Source organism: Cuculus canorus, chromosome W, assembly GCF_017976375.1.
Source record: "Cuculus canorus isolate bCucCan1 chromosome W, bCucCan1.pri, whole genome shotgun sequence".
NCBI lineage: Eukaryota > Metazoa > Chordata > Aves > Cuculiformes > Cuculidae > Cuculus > Cuculus canorus.
The window spans coordinates 15,399,850-15,422,956 of NC_071440.1; the positions used below are offsets into that span (position 1 = coordinate 15,399,850).

The 23,107-nt window shown below is 34.2% G+C and overlaps 1 protein-coding gene across 1 annotated transcript in view; it reads right to left on the reverse strand.

Annotated features, from left to right (window-relative positions):
- Positions 1 to 3,943: 3,943 nt before the first annotated feature.
- The window catches only part of LOC128850260 (nipped-B-like protein), a 99,977-nt gene continuing 80,813 nt past the window's right edge, over positions 3,944 to 23,107 (reverse strand). The window contains exons 29-46 of the mRNA XM_054053266.1: positions 22,746 to 22,880; positions 21,212 to 21,310; positions 20,003 to 20,056; positions 18,718 to 18,826; positions 18,116 to 18,252; positions 16,035 to 16,175; positions 15,580 to 15,673; positions 15,315 to 15,469; positions 14,958 to 15,048; positions 11,973 to 12,146; positions 11,240 to 11,430; positions 10,326 to 10,433; positions 8,749 to 8,949; positions 8,194 to 8,340; positions 6,587 to 6,882; positions 6,086 to 6,260; positions 4,869 to 5,054; positions 3,944 to 4,309 (exon numbers count right to left, since the gene is read on the reverse strand). Of these exons, the coding sequence (XP_053909241.1) occupies positions 3,944 to 4,309; positions 4,869 to 5,054; positions 6,086 to 6,260; positions 6,587 to 6,882; positions 8,194 to 8,340; positions 8,749 to 8,949; positions 10,326 to 10,433; positions 11,240 to 11,430; positions 11,973 to 12,146; positions 14,958 to 15,048; positions 15,315 to 15,469; positions 15,580 to 15,673; positions 16,035 to 16,175; positions 18,116 to 18,252; positions 18,718 to 18,826; positions 20,003 to 20,056; positions 21,212 to 21,310; positions 22,746 to 22,880 (2,859 nt within the window). The remainder of the gene's footprint in view (positions 4,310 to 4,868; positions 5,055 to 6,085; positions 6,261 to 6,586; positions 6,883 to 8,193; positions 8,341 to 8,748; positions 8,950 to 10,325; positions 10,434 to 11,239; positions 11,431 to 11,972; positions 12,147 to 14,957; positions 15,049 to 15,314; positions 15,470 to 15,579; positions 15,674 to 16,034; positions 16,176 to 18,115; positions 18,253 to 18,717; positions 18,827 to 20,002; positions 20,057 to 21,211; positions 21,311 to 22,745; positions 22,881 to 23,107) is intronic.

The window sequence follows — 23,107 nt, forward strand, 5'->3', positions numbered from 1 at the left end:
GAGCATTGTGAACACAAAGAGAAAGGGATCAACAAAGTGCATGTGCATTCTAGGATAAAAACTTGTGAGTTTAATTTTGGAAGGGTCCAAACTGAACTTATACAACATTTATTTTAAATAAATGAAATATGAAATATTATAAATTTATTTGTAATGCTTTAATATTTAGTCAAAGAACCATGAAATCTAAACACTTACTAGAACTCATCCATTGCAACTCAATACTTGAATGATAAGATGACAAATTATCTGAGAGATATGGAAATACTTTCATGATTATGGTGTGGCTCTTTGGTGAATGGAAACAAACCTACATTGGGGTCTCACAATTTCTAGTGCATGGGACTTGAGAGTGTATGGCACATAACAAAAGCATAAGGTGTTCAACTCCATTAATATCTGTCTGGGGCTCAGAGTTAGAGTGTGCTAGCTTTACAGTAAGGATCAACTGAACGGATCCATTCATTACCCTGGAACATGGTTAACACCTGCGTTTAGGCAGAACATCCTGCTGCTTAACTAGAACCAGATGAGTCAGACTCAATTAGAATTTTTTTCTTTGTAATGAGCCACAAAATACATTTAAGAACTATTTTAGTGCTACAAGGTATTTCATGTTAGAGCTAATGTTTAGTACAATCCAATTATTTCACAGTAACAATATTCTCCCTGGTGACACCACAACAGCAAAACGAAGCCCAAACTTTGACTTAAATTTTAAAAAGATTTTAATGGTCAAACCTCAATAAAATATTGTCTATGCCTACCTTTATACATGTTACAGTCATTATTATAAGCAAGACAGAACTTAAAAAAAAAACCCAAAAGGGCATTACTGAATCATATAAAAAATACTTATATGTAATTAAAGTTTTGCCAAAAACTATTGTGATTTTTTTATAGCTGTAGATAAAAATGCTCAAGAATTATTCTGCAATTGTACAGTACTGAAGTGGAAGATTAAAAATCATAATTTAATTCTTATGTATTTAGATTATGGAAGTGTCCATGTTTTCCTAAAAAGTACAATATGGCTAGTGTTAATTTTAGAAACATGACAATACCCCTTTGTTAGGTAAGCTGCTGCAAGAGGTTTCCGTGTACAGAACTTGTACTCAAAGGGAGAAAGCAGTAAGAATTAAAAAAATGAATAATCATTATAGTTATGTATGTAAAAATCTATAGCCATACAGTGAAAAAAAATACTACAAAGCTATGTCAACAAAGGAGTAAAATTCTGTTACTGTACCAATTATTGAACTGCAGCACTTTTTTTTTTTTAATGTAAAAAAAATCCCTTATCTTGGTACTTACTGTTGCCAATAATGTGGTTCATGTTGGCAAACCCACAACTGCTCCTCAGAGACTGAGCACTGCAGAGATTACAGCTACAGCCTTGGGCTTTCTGTTTCATATCTCTGAAAATCATCAGCCCATGTTATACACAGCTAACAGGAATTTGTTAGCTACCTTTTCCTTTCACAGCAATTAATGATGGGGATAGGCAAAACAAAACTAAATATTACTCTGGGGAATACAGAAGGGGGGAAATTCAACACTTAACTAGCGAGAATCTTATTCAACTTATTCAAGAATCTATAATTAATTTTATAAGTCTATATTATAGCCAACAGATCCCATCAAGGAGCATGCATGCCCTTTGGCATATTACACAATAGGGTAATGGTCCAAATCCTCTCCGCTAAGACAACTTTAGACTTCAAGTTTCTATTAATTATAACCTCTTCCTGATAATTTATTATTCTAATAAATACCAAACAAATTGAAATTAAAAAGCCTCTTTGGTATTGGGAAAGCCACATGACCAGGAAACAATTTGTTTACGAACAAGGAAATGTCTGTATTACCTATTAAATATAAGATTATTTAAATATAAATAGCATCAGAAATGGCTAACAGACTAGTGACAACTTCATTTTAGACTGCATCTGTATGAAATTCTGTTTTATATCATTCAGGAATTTCCTTGTGAAGCATTTTCAACTTTCAACTAGTAACATGTGACATGTCATACTCTATTCCTGAAGTATGAAATTCCCATTATAGAAGCTGTTCCTGACCCTGAGAAGTATAATATTTCATCGTTTGCTACAAAAATGTCCTGCTTACAGAGCTGCAAGGATGACTTCTAGTTTTTCTACGTCTCCCTACTTTAAAAATACCTATCTTAGCATGAGATGTGGTTTTCTGTACAGTGAAGAAAACACCATGAACAGTGAAAACAAAAAGGTGAGAACTATTTCTGTTCAGAAAAATTCCAGCAGTGAAACAGCAAAAAGGCATTTCACATAGCAACAATTACTAACTAGATTCTGAGGAGTTTGTCAATTCAGTTTAATGTTTTTTTCTGTACATGAGAATATTTTTTGAATACTGTTACTATTCCTCACAAATTGAATATTGCATTAGAATTCTGCAAGCTAGTTTCATAAACAGCCTCCTACCATAAATTAAATTCATAAAAGAAAATAAACATAAGAGAAAGATTTACTTATTGAGGAACACCCATTTTAGATAAACAGATTTGAAAACACAGCAGGATTTAGTACTCCCCTAAAAAGTTTAGTTGGTTTAGATTTTTTTTCTGTTTACAAATCTGCTGCTTTTGTTACTCTCTAGAAAGGCGAACTGCTTATGAAAGGCTTGTGGTAATGTAGTCAAAACAAATGCTTCTGAAAGCTTTCAATAGCATTTTTTCAATTTACAAAATCTGAAACCATTTTAAAATTAGTAAAAAAAATAGGCTAATATACAAACATTTTTGAAAAAATTCATTTGTGAAGGAATGTAGCGTAATTACCCAGATTCATACCCATTCAATCCTCAGCTAGTGGTAGCTATCTCCTTTTCACACAAACCTCTCTGTATTAACCCAGAGAAATGCATACATGGCCAGTCAGCCCAAGCAGAAGTCATTCAGTTTTCCCCAAATTTTAACTATCATAAATTACCATTTGGACACTACAAAAAAATTGAAGCATACAAGGAATAAGCTATAGTTTTTTTCATATCAAAATGTACTCTTGAAAATGTGTTTGGCACAGTGCTAAATCATATAGTTAATACTAAATATTGCAGGATACAATAAAACCCTGGAGTTAACTTGTGTTTATGCCCTTTAGGAGAAAAAAATAAAAAGATATCCCTTATTCAGAAGTCAGCCTATACAAACTGTATAAACAATATTTTATGTCTTGTTTTGAAAACCACTGATATTCTAAATTTTACATAAAAGACTGCAAAATAATATAAATGGATTTAAACATATCTATACAATAAGAAATTCAAATGGAAACAGACAAGTAACAAAGAGAAGTAAAAAAATTTATTGCAGTATTCATTCCACCAGATTTGCTGGGGACCCTTTTCTTGTATTATTTCAGGGTGACCTAATACATCAAAATCTACATTTACAAAAACTCCTCCTGCAGATAGGTCATAGGTACTGCATGCTTTTTTTTTTTTTTTTTTTTTTTTTTCTTCAACAGAATAAATTATATATCCAGGAGATTTTGCCATTTTACAGCCTGGTAAACAATGCTTCCCTGGAAACTGGGCTAAGCTAAAGAAAGCCATCCGCTGCTAGGTTAAACTCCAAGAACACTTTATTAAGAACATTAACAGACTAATTTCCAACATTCACTTGTTTATTATTTTTAAACAGAAATGTTTTTTTTCAAGATATAAACAATTTTTTGTTAAACTATAATACAGTGGGAGTAAAAATGAACTGAAAAGTTTCTGCTGCACAACAGCGAAGGAAGCTCCCACATAAATGTTTAGCAAACATTTCCTTCTTTTTTCCTGTGTCCCAGCTTCCATTCTTACTCTTCATTTAACTGATTTTTTTTGCCAAAAAGTTGATATTTCAAGTTTTTCTGTAATTTCAATTCCTGTAAATTTGGCTCCATGTACAAATTAATTAGCTGGAAGTTCCATCCTTGGCAGCATACAGTGATCGTAAAGTCTGAACAACTTTATTAGTCAGCTTATTAGCACTCGTTAGAGCAATTTTTTTGTAAATAATGTCTGACTCTTTAATAGTGTCTACCCAAGGCACCAGTTTACGGCCATCACGGCGCTTAGCCTCAGTCCAGGAGCCACTGTAGGAGCCTGCCATCCACTGAACACTGAAGCCATTGCTGGTTTTCTGTACTACTCTTGCAATTTGTGGTCGGTCTTTGTACTTTGGACAGCAAATAGCGATGACATCCATGACATCAACACTTTCATTCATCTGTGCTGCCAACTCCGTAGAGTCTGAATTTCGTTTTGACCTTCTCAATGACTAAAACATTGGGGGGAAAAAAGACCAAGTGTTACACAAAAGAACTTTAGTGAAATTATTGCTTTTATTGCTTTTAATCCCTTGACGCCGGGAGCTCGGATTTCCCGGCACACATTCCATTGCCGGAAATGAGACGCACTGTGACCGCCAGCGCCAAGGGGTTAACATATCCTTGTAAAATCACATACTCTTAATTTGTACCCGTGTCTTTCTCTCTTATTGATATATAAAATTATATATATACACGAATCATAAAGCTACATAAAAACTTGGCAACAATAGAAAGGATAACACACAGTACATTCCAAAGAAAAATTAATAAGTTTTTATACGGGATAAATCTCATTTTCTAGTTTGCTTTTTTATTGTCTTTTTTGTTAAACTTTCTACAAAAGTTGTATAAATGGTTAAGTAGGGAATCTCTATCTACAAAATGCTTTCTTGCATGTGGATTACATTACTTGGTGTACATTTATGATAATAGACTGACATATATAAGCACATAAAAATAATTTTACGTAATACGCTGCGAAATACGTTGACTCCTCCTCCGCCTCACCCCTGAAGTGCCTCCTCCTCTATCCTCCCCATCACTTTCATCATCCTCTGTCTCAGCTGCATTGTTTTTAGGGCTGCCTCCTCCAAGCAGCGAGGTAATTGCTCTGTTCCGAGCATTTGTGCTAGCTGACACCTCTCCATCTTCTTCCTCTTCATCAGGATCCAAATGTTCCATAAGGAGCTTGAACTATTAAAAAAATCCAAAACCAGATCAGTCCATGTTCTAACTTTAAAAATGGACATTCATATCACACTACATGAAATAAAAAAAAAATTAAAAGATAAAAGAAATAGGCCGACAACTTCAAAATTGATCAGCTTGTGTTTTGTTCTAAAAACTTTTACATATCTCCTAGAAAATGAAAGTTAAAGGATTTCTTCCCGTGTTTCCAAAATTGCAAGTTTTCTCTAGTTAATATTTTAAAGAACTGGGTGGGGGTGGGGTGTGTAAATACACTAGATCTAGTCTCTGTTCCTATGATGGAAACAGTCAGGGATAAAGTGAACAAGTTACATGGTAGAGATGTACAAGATGGATAAGAGAAATTAACAAATACTCTGTAAAGATTAATATTCTTTATTTGAAATTATTTTTTGTGTCTAAATTTATTAGAAGATTTTGAAAGATAATCCTGCTAAACATCCTGAAAGGAAATGGTGAGTTATCATAGATTCATTGAATCATTTACGTTGGAAATGACCTTTAAGATCAACAAGTCCAAACATAAACCTAACATTGCCAAGCTCACCACTAAACCATGTCCCCAAATGCTACATCTGCACATCGTTTAAATATCTCCAGGGATGATGACTCAATCACTTCCCTGGGCAACCCATTCCAATGCTTTACAGCCCTTTCAATGAAGAAATATTTTCTAATATCATAGAATCATAGAATAATTAGGGTTGGAAGGGATCTTAAAGATCATCTAGTTCCAACTCCCCTGCCATATCCAATCTAAGCCTCCCCTGGTACAGCTTGAGGCCATTTCCTCTCGTCCTATCACTCGTTACTTGGGAGAAGAGACACCCACCTTGCTACAACCTATCAGATAGTTGAAGAGATCAATAAGGTCTCCTCTACATCACATAAGATTACCAGCAACTTAACATTTTGAAGTGTTCATCCAATACATCAGCATCTACTTTCAAGTCTATACTGTTACTGTTACCTAGTTCAAAAGGATTTTGAATTTTCTACAAAGTAAATTTACATACATCTAAGTACTGTTTTACTATGCTCCTCTTTATTTCTTCAGTGATCTTGGAATTAGCCATATCGCTCCGCAGAAAATCCAGAGTTTGTTTTGGATGGAAATGAACTCCTGTCTTCCTGTTTATTGCTTTATCATAAACTTTTGCAGATTCAGATGGAGAATATTTCTGAATTTTACTGTTTAAAGAAAACAAAAGGGAAGAGCTTTTAAGGAAATTCCAAAGCAATTTAAAGGAAAAGCTTTTAAAATCTTCAATGTAAGTAGTTATATTTTAATCATTCCCCATACGATAGACATCTTGGTAAGAAATGAAATAATTGCTTTTTCTAACCCAAAGTTTCATTATATTCAACCTATTACATTTATGGTTTTTTTCTCTTCTACAAATCCACTGCTTAAACAATTGTTAACAATCAACTTTAAAAAAAACAACTTCCAAATTTAACCCTTAGAAAAAAACCTCAGTTGATAACAAGATAGCCTATTATCTAAATATCCTTACCTATCAGAGAATCCACAGAGGTTCTTTAAATGCTGTTTCAGCATCAAAAGTAATAATATGCCTTGGGAGACATTTGCAAATTCAATTAAAGGAGCTGAATTTTCTGGTAAACATTTCATCACAGCATTTATATCATTTTCTTCATCAGAATCTGAATCAGATTCTACTCGTTTCCGTAACCTCCGAGGCTTAGAAGCTTCCTCCTCACTTTCACTCGCACTACCACTGTTACTTTCACTCTCAGTCTCCTCATCTGATGAAGGCTTTCTTTCCTTTTTTTTTCCTTTCACCATAGACTGTGAAACAGAGAAGTTAAAACAAATTCCGAAATTAGGGTAAGTAGCACCATGCATTTTTCAAAAAAATCTTTCCAAAATCATTATTTGCTTAAATCAGGAAGAATTGCCCGAACACTGTTATTAGTTCATAACTTGATATTCAAAGATTAAAATTATTTATGGCAAAAAGAGGCTGAATTATAACCCTAGGCCCCTGAAAAATTGATCCAAAGTCCACATCTTTTGCTAGGTGGTTACAGAAGGAACTGAAGCAATAAGTACTCCACTGGCATGTTATTCTTAAAAAGATTGCTCAAGTTTCTTAGCGGAAACAGTGAAATGCAGTAAAAGGACAAATACATAAATCTGGAAGAAAATTCCATTTTTGTTTCACCTGACTATAATTTTTGCATGCTAAATATATATCCATATGTACTTTGGTACAGACTAGTCCAAGCTGGTTTTAATCCTTGTATCTGTTAGAATTCTATGACACTAATTGCACTGCTAACCAGAGAAACCCCCAAGTCATCATTTGCAGTATTACTAATAATCAGTTCTACTACTTGCAGAGCTACAGAGTTCCCCCTTGCATTATTGCACACACTATGATTTTTCATAACACAGAACTTAAGACATCCCAAGCAGGATCTCATGCTGTATGTGCTGGTGCTACACACTGGTCCTCCATCTAAAGAATGCACTGTCTCTTCCTAGCAGATTAAAAATCAACTTTGGTAGGGTGAGAATTCAAACAATGTACTTTCCAGGTATCAACTCTGACTCATACTGCATTCTAGAAATGGGTTTTTGTTTCCTGACAGTTCGTACCTTCTGCTGTTAAAGTTGTCCAGGAAATGAAGACACTGAAGTGTTTAAGAAACAGAGGCCTTTTTCTTACAGGGTTGTGTGTTGCTATAACAACAAATACTATACCATTATTTGGGCTTTTATATACTACCTTAAGAAAAGTCATATGCACTCTTTTCTTGAAATAAACAATATATTTAAAGTCTCCCAGGTGACACACATACAACTGCCATCAGCTACTTGACAATAAAAGAAACAGCAAACTGGATTTTATTATTAAAATTAGACAAAAAAACCCCAAAATTAACCAATATTTCATGATGATTCTGTGTTTTAGCTAATGTCTACCATATGTAGGCCAGAACAGAAAGCGTTGTTTGTTTTTTAGCTACTGGTTACAAAGTAATGCTACTGGTCTATATCATAATAATGGCACTGTATTCACTGAAAAATTGACCAAATTATAGAGAAGGTTATGTTGCCACCATAATAAATATATTAAAATATAAAGGCACATACCTCTTTAAATGACTGTAGTAGGTTGCTACCAGAAACGGATAGTGTAATGTCTATATGATGCATTATAAACAGTGGCTCTTCCTGTGTTTGATAAGGAAAACAAGCTAGATTGTCTGCTATGTACAAGAGCATATTCACCTCTGTTTTCTGGAAGTTAAAAAAAAGGTACATATAAATACAAATACCTTACATTTATACACTTATCCTGTGTTCCTAGCAGTCTAGAGCAAAACCACAATCACAAATTTTATATATACTCCCCAAACCCACTCTAAACAGTATGTACATATGCAAAATTTAGTCATACCTGAAGATACATTATTTCTGATCAATCCAAATTGAGTACAGAAAGGTACAGAATGATGCAAAAGTAACAAATGCATTCTATTATGTAGGTAAATACCTTCTATTACAAAGTAAAACAAAAGTATCTTAGGGAAATAAAGTTATCAGTAATTATGTCATAAAAATACACTGTAAAAAGAGAATTTAAGCTTGTAATGCTGTATTTTCTTTTCTTTTTAAGTGAAGGAAATGTAATACTGTAATACTTACTGCAGTATCATCAAAGAGGTTGAGTAAAGAAATTAGAAATGCTCGTCTGTGTTGACGGTTCCCTCGGATCATGGAGTATAGGTGTGAACACAATGCATTGGATGATTCATCGTGTCTAAAACCTCTTACAGGATCCTTTGGGCAGGTATTGATTGCCTGTTGTACCTGGTAAGACATCTTCATACCAGCCACTGCTTTCATCTGAAATGTAAAGGTATTTATTCTTATTTAAACCACTGCTTTCAAGCAGTAAAACTGAAAGTGGAAAACTAAACAAATGCCTGTCAACAGAAACTGCTAGCTCATTTTTCAGCTTATTTCCTTTTGTAGTGGATGCTCATCTGAAGTTTAACTTTCAAACATGCACTGAGGTGTACTACCACCCTTTGAGTTGGCAAACAAATTGAAACAGAATTTGTGGCAGAGATCAGAATGTCTTGTGAACTGCTTTCATCGTAAATTCTATGTTACAAACGTACAGATAATCTGCTTATGCACTGCAGCCAGGTATTCCAATTTGAATAATTTTCAAGAATACTTAAACGTTTTCATACACAAACAGAATATTTCACCAAATGTCTATGCTTGATGTCACTTTTAGTGAAACCAACAACCAAGTCCATATTAGTACAATAGAAATAAAGAAAATTAGGGGAGTTGTATATATTCTGTAATATCCAGCTGATTTTACTCATTTCAAGGCTCCTGTTCTAGTTTCAGAACAGACAAACTCTAGCTAGGCTGTATATTCAACTCTCCTCATACCACTTCTGCTTCTGTTCAGCATAGTTGTCTCTTTATCTATATAGTCTTAAATCCCAGCTGTCTACATAGGAAATTTCACCTGCTAGCCTTCACCTGCTGGATTACGTATCTGTTTGGATGCCATGAACAGTGCAATGCTCCAATTTCAATGGAATAGAATCAGATTTGGGAAGTCCCACAATGGAATACACACACTGAACCAAGAATGGGGCCTTCTGAAACAAGGAGAGGGTGCTGCAGCTCAATTTCAGACCTTAAGCAGAACAAATGGCACTATACCACAGCTCCAGAAGTCCTCGCTTAGTCCTCTGATTTTCCTTTCAGCAAGATCCCTCAGTTCTTAACACCATCCTATGCTCCTTCTGCTTAGATTACAATTTATAAAGCCTTGATGCCTTAACATTCTAATACATATACAATAAGGACCTCTACTTTTACAAGGTGTTCTCCTCTCTAGTATTATCTATTATTTTCATGTAATCTACTATTACAGGAAAATCACTGCTAAACATTATGAAACAGTTGTCCTTATCTCTTAACAAATAAATGCTCTTTTGTACTGTTCAGTGAGGAAAACATTACTGTGAATCATAAATTAAAGGAAATTTTAGACTGGAAGAAATGCTTCACATTATTATATCCCTTCTATTTCTATGAACAGAAATCTCTAAACGTGAAAGTTGTGATGATCTTTACAATTGCTTATAGTTATTGCTTATCTGTTACTTTTTCTGAAGCTAAGGCCTATTCAAGTGTTAAGTCACCAGAGAACATAACAGCACTTTGTAAAATGATGGATTACAATTACTTACGTGAATGAATCCAGCATATTTTTTGTCTATTTCCACCAACTGCTGATCAGCTTTGTTTCGCATAGAGGGCTCTGGATCTGTGCCCATAGCAATTAAGTATGGCACACACTTGAAAAACAAATGAAATGATTATTCAGTCATTGTACCTCCTCTTTCTCACTCTTTGCTCTTCTATTACACTGTTTTTCATTTTATATTCTGACTACTGCAAAAAGTATAATAGGAATCTCTACGCAACTTACTACCTGAATACTTTTTGCAAACGAATAGTACAAAACACACAAGAGACCAGCATTATAAATAATAGAAGTTGTGTGAGGTTTCAGGTAGAATTTCCATTTCTCTCAAACTCTAAAGTCATTTTAAACTAAAAAATAAATGCCATTTAAAAAAAAAGCAAAAAACCCACCACTTATGACTGAACATGCACAATGGCTGTGGTATATAAAAATAATTACAAAAATATTATGTAAGTAAAGAACAACGGAGATGATAACTGAAGTTCTGACATTGACTCTGGAATTCCATATTCAGAATAGTAACAATGGGGATTGAGGTGGAGGTAAGTTGATACAGTTTTCAGGATAAGGAATCAAATAAAGAAAACACCTTTGCTTATACCTGAAATTTATAAGTATAACATAAATATGCTCCAATGTACAATTGTAAGTGTTCTTTAGGCACTGGCCGGGCTTTTACATCTTGATCCACAGACAAGAAAATACAGCATTTGGAATCTCACTGTCTAAACAACATAAACCAAACTTCAAAATACACTTTCTGTAAAGCCCCTTTGCTACAATAAGAAATTACTGTAACATAGCTGGAAGAGAAAAAATAGAAATCTATCTAGCAAGCATAAATCCTCTGAAAACCTGAATAACCCCCCCCCCCATCATAAAAGCCTACCATACCTGAACAGGATGGATGAGACCCTGGTTTAAAGTCAGTGCGATGACATTTAGAGCAAAGTGGCGTACACTGGATTGGGTATGAAAGAAAGCCTCAAGGACCTGTTTGAGATATAGCTGCATGATAGAACTACTCATCCCTGATGAAATATCACCCATTTCTTTCAAGTCCTCTTGCTTTGCTACTTTTTTCCCTGTAAAAAGGACAAAAGCAATAGTATGCTTACCACAGTATAATCATTTACTTTGCATAGTGATCTTTAAGCTTTACAATAAATACACATTTCAGTTGTCTCACAATGGATTTATGATCTCATGAAACATAGAACAGTCTGATGACAAATATATGTCAAAAACCTAAAGACACAAATTTAAGGTCTCATTCCTCATTAAAGGTTTTAATTATTAAAGTGTCTGATTATGTATTTCTTATTTTATATCCGCAAATTAACCTTAGAGAAGATTTTGATAAAAAGTATTACTATCATCATTACAGCAATTATGCATTCCTGATTGCTTTCAGGATTTATACATCTTGAAAGTAAATAATAAGTTACACTTTTCAACATACCTAAGCACATAATGATTTTTTGAAAATTATTCTAAGATACTTTGTGTACAATATTATTGATTAGATAACAATCTTAAGTGACTCAGTTCACATATATAGGAACTGTATGCAAGAAAGTGGGGGTTTGTGTGCCTCATTAGCACAGAAGAAGAACTTAACACTTACAGTCTCTGTCTGCCTGCTGCATACGTGTATCCTCCTCCTGCAAGTAGGTCTGGAGGTTTTTTAACACCTGGATTTTTAAGTTTACTGAACAGCTCTTATCTGAAAGAATGCTGTTGTACAGAGTCTTCACTTCGTGTTCAAACATCAAACTTGGGTGTTGTATAAATGCAAATCCTAAGGGAATAAGAAAAGAGGAAATATTCCATTTCCATGTTATTTAGAAATTTTATTTTTTCTTTTTAAGTCTTTCTTCAAAATAGAGGCATGAAATTATGTCGTGTTCCCCCCCCCCCCCCCCCAGCATAGCTGGTACAAATAGTATTTTTTTTCATATGGACACCATTCAAAGTTTCTAAGGAGTTTTATTAGCCATGACATTTCTATTAGTCATGACTGTCTAACAGAAAAAGATGGGGTGCCAACCCAAGGCAGTTGCACTAAGAAGATTTATACAAGTCTGGAAGCATGTTGAGTGTACTAGTCTGCATGTGAATTACTAGGAGCTCACCCAAGAGCAAGGGAGGAACATTACTAAAAATTAACCACTGTTTTTCTAATACATTTGTAGCAAAACATTCTGCTGAAACTGTGAAAAGTTATTCATATGGAGACAGAGCAAATGTAGAAAAATTGATAAATATCACAAGTATTTAAAAAATAAAATCTTAAAAGAAAAAAACATAGTGAACACAGTAAAATAAAATTTATACCTCTGTCATTATTCATATATCCATTAAGGTTTCTCTCAAAAATTATCTGAAGCATTCCTAAGACTGTTGGAAGATACCCACTATAGAACTGCTTTTAACTGCAGTATTACCCTTGACAGAGAACTGGTTATTCCTAGTCAGAGAAGTCTTTATTTCATAAAAACCTCAAACTGAATTAGTGACAGCATATATCATTTTCGATCATGTATGTAGATTTAAATGTGCTGCTGACAAACTCTTACAGAATATCATGAAAAAACAGTAATGGGAACATAACTTCCCAATTTAAACTATAACTACTTGATTCACTTTTTTTAAGACTGCGAGGAAAGCAGACATTAAGTGTAGTTTCCTGTGGTTGTGAAAAATAAGATTCTGAATGTACACACAGAAAACATATAAACATAAAAGAAGAATGGGGAGAAAAATGAAAGCAAATAAAATTTTTCAAAAGCAATGCATAAAAGTGGCTGTAACAAAAAGAAGACTGAGTCAGGTTTTTAATACTGGCTCTGTGCACACAGAAAATACAGTGTAGGAAAAGGCTAAGTCTAGGGCAAGACCTCAGTGTATTTCAGATCTAATTTCTGTGTTGTGCATCTTGATACAGTGCCTAGTAAAACCTCTGGCTAGTCCAGAACACCATAGTGTTGCTCCTGCAACAGAGACAACTCTAAAGTCATTAATCCCACTCAGCTGCCTGAAATGGTTTCCTCACAGAATATCAAATCAAGATTCAGTCTTGGTCCTTATCCTCAGCCCTCAGCCTGAACGGGAGCAGGATATCTAAAAAGCAACCTAAACAGCAGCATAAGGAGGCAAATTATTGTCCACAGTTAAACCAATGCAGGTTCACACGTATGGGAGAGAACTTTCTTCAGACTAAGCCATAACCATGAACTGAACACTTCCAGAAACCAAGGCCTATCTGTTCAAACAAGATTCTCTCAAATGTACAGATTTTTTCCTTGAGCAGATGATGAACGTGATACAAACCACTCAATGGCAGTTCATGTACTACTGCAAGTCACTGAGATACCATAATAATGCCTTCAGATAAAAAATATATTTAAAATTGAAATACTGCCAAAATCCCGAAACAAACTGTAATATTTAGACTACGTGAGATGGATGCATTATACCACCCACCCCTCTCCCTCCACCTGCAACAGTTTGGTTCAGGCTCCCGAGGAGGTAAAGGCCTGCTCACAGCTGACCAAGAACTCATCCAGGAAACCCATAAGAAGAAGAGGGACACAGTGAACGCCAATAAGGAGCCTCATACACAATTTTGACTGCTAGTCAACCACTTTTATCCAATATTTGTGACAGGCTAAGTGAGCCTGCTTTGAGCTCTCTCTGCTAGGCAGTGTGGCTGCGTGGCAGTGATCTCCCCTCGCACTGGAACACCTCTTCAAGGGTGCTACTTGAAGCAATGAGATCTTTTACCAATGACAGATCATCGCTGGTGAGCCCCACTTGAAACCTCCCTGGACGGCAGCTGGACTGCACACCAGGCAATTCTCCTCTTTAGCAGGAATTAGTTGTTTAGTCTAGATAAGCAACATTTTAAATAGAATAAATCATTTAGAGTTATAATTTTGTGTGATTTAGTATGCTGTTTGCTTAGCTTTCTTAGCATGAGCAAGATGCTCTGAAGCACTAGGCCACAAGTTGGGAATTTCCAGTTAAAAACTTTCCTAGCGCATACAAGTTGTTCAGTCAAACCAGGAAAATAGAGAGTCTTCAAGGATAACAAATCATCAACGCCAGCTGCACCAAGACACTATGACATCATCTCAATGCCCCATGATATCTCCTAGAGCATCTCTCCAATTGGTATAAACTGCCAGAGTTCCCTTGACTCCTGTGGAATATCTGCCCCTAAGCTTAAAACTCTCAAAGTTTTTCAAGCACTTTTTCTAATTGTTCTTTAATCATAACTTGTGGACTGAAAAACAAGATTTGGAGTTACAACATACTTGCACGTGGGGAAAAAAATAACATCTCCGTTACTTTGGAAACCTGATGTTTTTTTAAGACTTGGTCACACATCAAAAAGGCATTCACTGTCAAAAGCATCCACTCTGTTGCCTAAGTATGAAACCTCAAAGTATCCCTTTGACTACATTTCTATAGCTAGTACTCAAATAAAACAGACAGTGAAGTTTGATTTTAAATAAACTCCCCTGCCACTACACAAATAAATGAATTCCTGATGAAATGCATGGATTTTTACTACAGCAGAATATTAAATACTATTAATATTTCTTACCAAGGCCAATAATGGCTTTTGTCTGTACTTCTTCATCTGAATGCTTTGTAAAATACATCAACAGTTCAAGTACTTTATCCTTAATATTAACCTGAGGAAATGAAAACAAAAATAATAGCTATTTGAAGATGAAACAGATGTTTTTAATCTCTTGTAAAAAGCATAAATATAAAAAAAGGAGAAATACAATCTTACTGCATGGCCTTTGCAAAACCATGTATTTACAAACCAAAAAGTTATATTGTAAGCATTATGAACAAATACATAGCTTTGAGGGACTAGGAATACTGTGCTTTCAAACTGAAGTGGAGCATTCAATACACATAAGATGTGGAGAGCAAATACAAGTTATTTTACCTTACTGCTGCCCTTAAAATCTTCCTGATCAAAATCAAAGTGTCGACACAATGCTCCAACAGTGAAAAGTGATCTAAGGAGTGCTGGTTTATTGGCAGTAAGTATTGTACTGTTGGGGTCTTCTTGGTGTTGACTTTTTAATTTCGAAAGTGCACCTACAGTAAGATAAAAGTTTTGATCACAGCATTTAACCATGGTGTATCCCTAAGACAAGATTTGCAGCCAAAACTGAAGAGTGACAATTACATGCTGTGATTTTACTTACCATAGTATCTATTAAAACAGGCCCACACAAATTTAAAGTTCTGTGTGACCTTGTTCACAACAGCCCCAAGACAGCTCACACAATGCTGAACAACCTAGGATTAAGAAAGTACAAATGAGTTATAAATATATAAGTTAAAATTGAGATTTTTGTGAAGTTACATAAGAAAAGGCTATGTAGAACTAAACCGAGCGATTTAACAGAAAGCTATGTAGAAATAAATCTAGTGATTTAACAGATGCAATGTCCATCTCCTAGACTGCTCTGAAAACCTGTCCAAACTTATAATTATTAAAATATAGCAATAACACATACAAACACCAGTAAACCAAGAACATTGATTTTTCACGGCTCAAAAGTTATCATCATAATGAAGACAGATTTTCTTATACTCAAAACCAAGCATTTTAGACAGTGAAATGGAATGAACTGAATAGTAACAATTAAAAGCTTACTGTCATGCCATATTTGATGATGAGTTTCATGAGGTCTTCCTCAATAGTGGCAAGAAAGGTCTCACTTGGGTGCTCCATTAGTGGCACTACAAGTTCTAAGATTTTTGCAACATTGCAGATCACCATGAAATCATTCTGGGTCTGAAACAACAGTATTTATAGCATTTAACATTTCTGGCTGTGCTACCTATAAGCTGAGTATTATTAATATGCATTATATAATACATATTCATTAATATTACATCATACACATGAATATAATACAATTATATAATAATACAATTATGTATCTTATGTAAGATATTTGGTAAATATTTAAAAAGAATATTTATATAGTTTACATCTGATTTTAAATTACATATTATTTTGAAAGCAAGTTCTTGCTTTCTACAGAACTTCTGTAAAAAAAAAGAAAAAAATGTGTAGAAGCAGAACTTCACCTCTCGTCAAGGCTGTGACAGACCTGAAAAGGTTTTGCCCTGATAATCTTTTGGAGTCCTACAAGAAATCTAGGATCTCTTCCTGACACATACACACTAGAGAACACAACACCTAGCAATAGGTATCGGCAACAAATGAAGTTGTGCTGTGCTGAACATGGCTTAAAATAGATAGGGCACAAATATATAAATTACAATTGAAATTATTACTAGTTTGCATTATTATGACTGTATATGTATTGTAAGTGAAGAATCCTTGGAAAACATTTCTATATTAAATATGCAACCTGCTAGAAATTGATATTTGGACAATTCAAGCTCTCTAATCATGATAGGATAATTCCCAAATGCTACTATCAAGCTATTTTACATATTTGAGGTGACAGTGGTAATTCTACAATTCATCTTAACCTGTAAAAGTACAAAACTTATTCAACACACTAAAGAGATATTACAGCAAGTAAACAATCAGATAATCCTTTCCTATACTGTTTGATCAGAAGCAGCTCTAAAAGTTCCCTTTACCTGGGAAGCTGACCTAATATAATGGATTGCTGACACCCAGCCAAGCTCTTCCTTGAGCTGCACAATCCTGCCCTGCTTCTTCTGCCAGATCAGGGGTTCATCACAACCTTCACTGAGCCGACTGTGCTAATCAAACTGGCAGAAAGCGACGCAATGCTTCAGAGGAGGGGGCCATTTTACCAGAGCGTGTGTGGGGTTCAGCAGTATAGCTCTCTACCATTTTTGTGAGTTATACTGTCTTACGTACAAAAACACCAGAGAGAAGGGAGAGGTGAAGTGCTGAAGAGGATAGAACAGGACATTTTCCTTTTGATATATTTTCTATATGTTGGATCACTCTGTCTTATGGAACCACACCTTTAGTCTTAAGATTCGTATGTTAAATCTTAACTACTTTTAAGACTGTGACTATAAACCAAAACAATTTAAAGAAATTATTTCATAACAGGTGAAAAACTGGGGTTTAGTCCTCAAGGGAAAGAGGCAGCGCAGGTTTCAGTATCATTTGGCTGTAAAATGTGGAACAGCATCTTAGAAGCTATAGAGATCATAAAAAGAACCTAATATCATCAGAAGATATGATGCTCATGAAATAGAAACACAATTTTTATTTCTCTTTTCCTACCTTCAATTTCATCAAGCATACAAGACAGCCATTAATTTCCATGCTTAATTATATGGAGGGGAAAAAAAAGACTTTAAAAGGTTTACTGGGCAGACTGCCAGCCTGAAGCTGCTGGTTCAAAGCTTATCAGGGCAGATTTGAAAAGTACAATCAGAAAGCATTACAGTTTTTTTCCTTGAAAGCTGAAGGGTTGGAAATTAAACCGGACAGCTTGTTTATGCGGCTTTTGAGAAAATTATTACATTTTGTTCTTGTAAATTTTTTTCCAACTGTTGATTAAAATGATAACATACTCAGCAACCATGCAGGTGTTAATGACCGACATATGGATCATGGGACTTGTGGTGTCCGTTTGCATATGGGCCCTCATTATCATTCTGGCAGTTATCAATAGCAGGCACTGGATAATAGTAGCAAACATCAGGAGTGTCCTAATCGTGACAGTAAATTGGCTGATTGAAAAGACTGATTTTCTAATTTTCTCTACTTACACTACATTTAGTGGTCAGGTATGGCTGCATGGTCATGGCATGTTTGACCATTATCTGGGGCCTGATTTTGCTGAATAAGAACAAAGTGGTTATGCAAGCAACCAAGCGACCAGAATTCACACCTTTGTTGTCAGAATCTGGAAAGGAAAAAAAAAAAACACACACACAAAGTAATGCATTAGAGATGAGGACATAATAACGTATTAACATTTGTATGTGAAATAAGAAGCAAAGGTGCTTCAAGACATCACTAGTTTTTAAACTACTTACTGTACATAGAACACTGGCTCAGCTAATGATTCCTATTACAACTGTAGAACATAATGCAAATAAAGCTCGCCACATTTCTTTTGTTCTTAGTGATCTAAAAGTTTGAACAAATTCTTTTAAAAGTAGTTGTGTTATTGTGGTTAGCTACAGAAAATTAGGGAAGCTTTATTATTATACAGTGCTCAAAAGTTCACTTAAATACAATAATTCATTACCATCAGTTTCATAACAGGAATTTTGTAACAGTAACTTTTCACAATAATAATTTGAACAAGCACTATTACAGTATCATATAAAATTCAAAGGAGCTACTTGGTTGTAAACAATATTACCTGATAAGGATTCCTCATATTTAAGAATGTGTTCAACCAAATTGTCAACAAGTTGAGTACAGGCTTTCTTCACAGGTTTATATGAGGCATCCTCTTCTGACTTCAACAGCTGTAGCAGATGAAACAGAAAATTATTTAGTATTAAGGGTGCATTCCTTTACATTAAATACATACTGGTTTTATAACAATTACTGCAGATACACAAGTATTTTGCACTACAAAAGCATTTGACTTCTCCATAAAAGTTATATGTTGAAGAAAAAAAAATAAGGTAAGTAAAAAAAATTCAAACAAAATGCAAGAGAAGCAAATAAAAATTAACTGCAACGAAAAGACAGAAGAGAATAGTTCTATTGATTTTTGCACTGGGATGAAAGCTAACTTTGTGCTTAATGAAATAATGCATAAAACAATAGTGTAGTCATACTTGCGCTGGCAGCAACTAATAGGAATTAGAAGGCTTTTTAAAATACTTTAAAAAAAGAGCAAATTCAAAAGGAATGTTGTTTTTTACATTAAGCAAAATTATCAAACTAAGGTGAAACATCGTTCTATGAATATTTTAATCAGTTCATTTAATTGAGCCCGTACTATAGCTTTTTCTTCAGTGCAGACATTAAGAGGCACTTTGGTTTACTTGGCTACCTATTTTCATGTCACTCCAGGCTAAAGTAAAATCTTTGGAGATCTCCAATTCCCTTGTGCAGACTTTTATTAACTTTGCTTGAAAATTAACAAGTGCATACAAGTTGTAGAGGAGAAAGATAACACTGGTTAAGACATATAAACAAAGTAAGCTCATTTATTAGAAAAATTAGAGTAAAATATAATGTAGAAGTAAACTATACTCTGAAGATTCGTTGCTTCTATAAACTGTGTAACAAATATATTGTATGTGAAAATGCACTTACCTACCATTTAAAAAAACCCCTACATTACACTAGAGGCCTCATTTCAGAATAAAGTATCTTAGCTCTGGACTTGATGTTATGTCACTCATTATTGAAGAGATCATGAAATTAAAACCAACCCAACACCCTCTCCAACACAAAATACGAAGTATTCTTAAAACAGATCATATGGAAAGAAAGAAACTAACACTGGAGACAAAGAAAATTTTGTCAATGAAGATTTCGAAAAAGGTCAGATGTTTAAAGGGTATGAAATGAATTTGTCTACTGTAAAGGACTGCTCTTGTAGTCTCCTGTCAATGTAATTTAGTACCAAAAGAAACGTTCAAAATTATTACAGTGATTGTGCCATACATCCAAAATTCATTACTTACATTTTGAAGAAGCTGTTCAAACCAATCATACCCTGTATCTCTACAAGCTGCAACCTAAAAGTAGTTTTGAGAATAAAATAGTTTAAAAAGGGCATCTGAAGAAAAATTACTTCAATACAGATGTCATCTTAAAAGACCAGTAAACACACATAGAGATCTTTGGAGATCTGAAACTGTCTTCTGCATTTGAAAAATAGTTCTCACCATTTAAGTGATTCCAGAATTTGTATCCCATATAACACAAGGCCTACACATTTTACTGGAGATTACCAGCTCTAACATAAACCAGATTTTGTTTTTATAGAACAACATTTTGTATTTGTGCTTTAATCTGTACAAGCCTGACGAATTAGCATGTGTGTGTATATATGCATATACATATTTTTATACAAACAAACTAAGCCTTCACTGATATGTATCAAAATAGAATTGGCAGGAGAACTGAGAATTAAATTGAGGTCAAATTGACTGACTTCTCAGTCTGGAAAAATGCACACTACACTACCATTTAGTAAAAATATTGAAAAGCAGGAAGGAGTTTAAACCCATAATTTTAAGTAGTGAAGCGAGTACTTTAATTTGATAATTACATCTTGGTATAATTGATATTGAAATACCTTCTCAGCACAGTGGTTTTATACAATGCATTTTCACTACAAATGTATAAGCATTTTATATGAAACAGATTTTTTGGGGGTGAAGACATGCAATTTATTTTGTTGCTCCTAAAAAGTAGATAAAATTATGCAAATGCTAGTTTACGCTGGGTGAGAACATGATCCTGTATTTGTTAAAACAGTTTATTAACCTTTCAAAATAAACGTTATCATATGAGATTTTACTTTTAAGAGACAACTTCTCAGTTAGGCTTAACTATATGCTACTACTAACATTTCCTGGAAAATGTTAAATATAAAAAAATTTATTGTGTTTTAACAGAACAAGTATTTTACACAACCTGAATATAATGTGGTCACAGTTATCACTGTCAGCAGATTAGTGAGCATTTAAAGTTTCCTATAGCCTGTTCCATAAGATGAATAATTCCAGTACATATTCAGTGTCAGGAGACATATAAAGAAAATCATCTGATAATTAAATTACTTGCATATTTTTTTGTATTCTAAAAGACTACAGACAATATTTCAAAGATACTAAAAACATAATCAAATTTTGCACACAATTTAGTTCAAATTTGTTTTAACATACCACATCAGTGATGTTTAGTATTTTTCTGGTCATTGCTTCTTTGTCATGGTGTGGAGTTGGAGTAAACCAGAGCTTCTGGAATGTCTCATTTACTAATTTCTGAAGGAAAAAAACATATATTAGCAGAAATAAATAAGCTTATCTTGGCACGTAGGTATTATTTCTAATACATGCATACAATAGATTTGTTGATGATATGTGCCATTTCTTAGGGACTTATTCAACCTAAGTGAGACTGTTGTAGAGAACGTTATCTGAAAAAGATCCAGATCTACTATTACAGCAGTTATACTGGCCTCTAAGCAAGTTTCACTAAAATGATCACTGGGAACTGATGCTATAGAAAATGGAGTTACCGCTTTCTTGCACTAATTTGCACTCCTCAGGAAAACATAGTACCCTGAGAAGCTGACAATCAAACACAAAATAACAATTTCTCCAGCAGAATTAGCAGCAACTGTAGATTGCTTGGGCATTTTCAGAACAGCTGTGACAAGGTGGGGAAGAGAGAGAAACCAAGTCTCCTTACCCAAACATAGGAAGTCGGTTCCCTTCCAATATTTTTGGATTGAGGAAAGGATGGAATAGAATGAAAGTGAACTAATTATTCGCAAATTACTTATAAAGCATATGGTTGTAAGAAGCGTTCCTTCATCCATGAAGACATAAAAGAAATCCAATGCAGGTACTGCCTCATTTTTCTGAGGTTGCTGGAAAGGCAAGCGTGAGGAGGAAAGAGAACAAGGTCATCCCCCCTTTCCCAGCAGCACCTTGGGTCCAGCTGTTCATCTACTTCTTGATTAACAGCCTTCTCTGAAAGCCACTCAGCATTAAGGTATCTCAAGTTGTATGTGTGGTTTTAAAGTTGCAGATTTAAAATCCCACTGAAGGTGTGATACAAAATTATTAGAGGTGTATTCTTAATTACCCAGCAATTTTAAAATTATTTTTGCCAAATCAAGCAAAAAACATCAGTGTCAGGTTTATGAATCAACACATAATATTAGTTTTATGCCCTTCTGCATATACACTGCACAAAGAGTAGAATATGATTGCATAAGTAACAATTTAGAAGTAATAAACAATTCATTAAATATTCAGAATTAATGCAAATTTAGCACAGATGAATACTTTATAATTTTACATGTAAAACTTACAAATCTGGCATATACTAACATCAAGTACTTAATTTTGACTTATAGTTTATTTTGTTTGCAGAAAGGAGTTTTATATGCCAGTTTTACTTGTTAGAAAACAGAAGTACCAGAGACACCACTTGCAAGAAGAACAAAAACCAAACAACTCTACCCAATAACTTTTAAAAATCTTTTGGTTGTCAGCAAGAACTTGAAAAGAATAGAAATAAAGAAAAACAAGTCAGACAGCAGTGTAGAAAGCTAAGATATTTGCTCTCAAAAATTAAAAGTGAATAAAAATAAAAATTACAAAGGAGCAATGAAATACTTTTTTGATAATTTTTTCCGGTCAAAATATAGAAACACATTATGATACACAAGGATATGTTTCATTCTACCTTAATGCCTTCTTCGTCATTGACTCTCCGAATCATTTTCACACACATCTCTGTGATTTTGGGAAATGTTGGTTGTTCAATGCAGATATCCCTAAGTATCTTTATGACTCTCTTTCTGACACTGATACCAGTATCCTGTGAGGATAAAAGCACGACACTATTGAAAACACATCAGACATATTAATTAATTTCTGTATTATATTCATTAATATTTGAAGATCACCCAATCTGACCTGCAAAACCTATTCAGAAAACACAGCTAAAATATTCTGGAGTGCATTTATAAAAAAGGTCAGCATAATTTGTACCACTTTATTTGAAACAATTCTAAAGGTTCTGTCTGAGTCCCTAGAACACCAAAA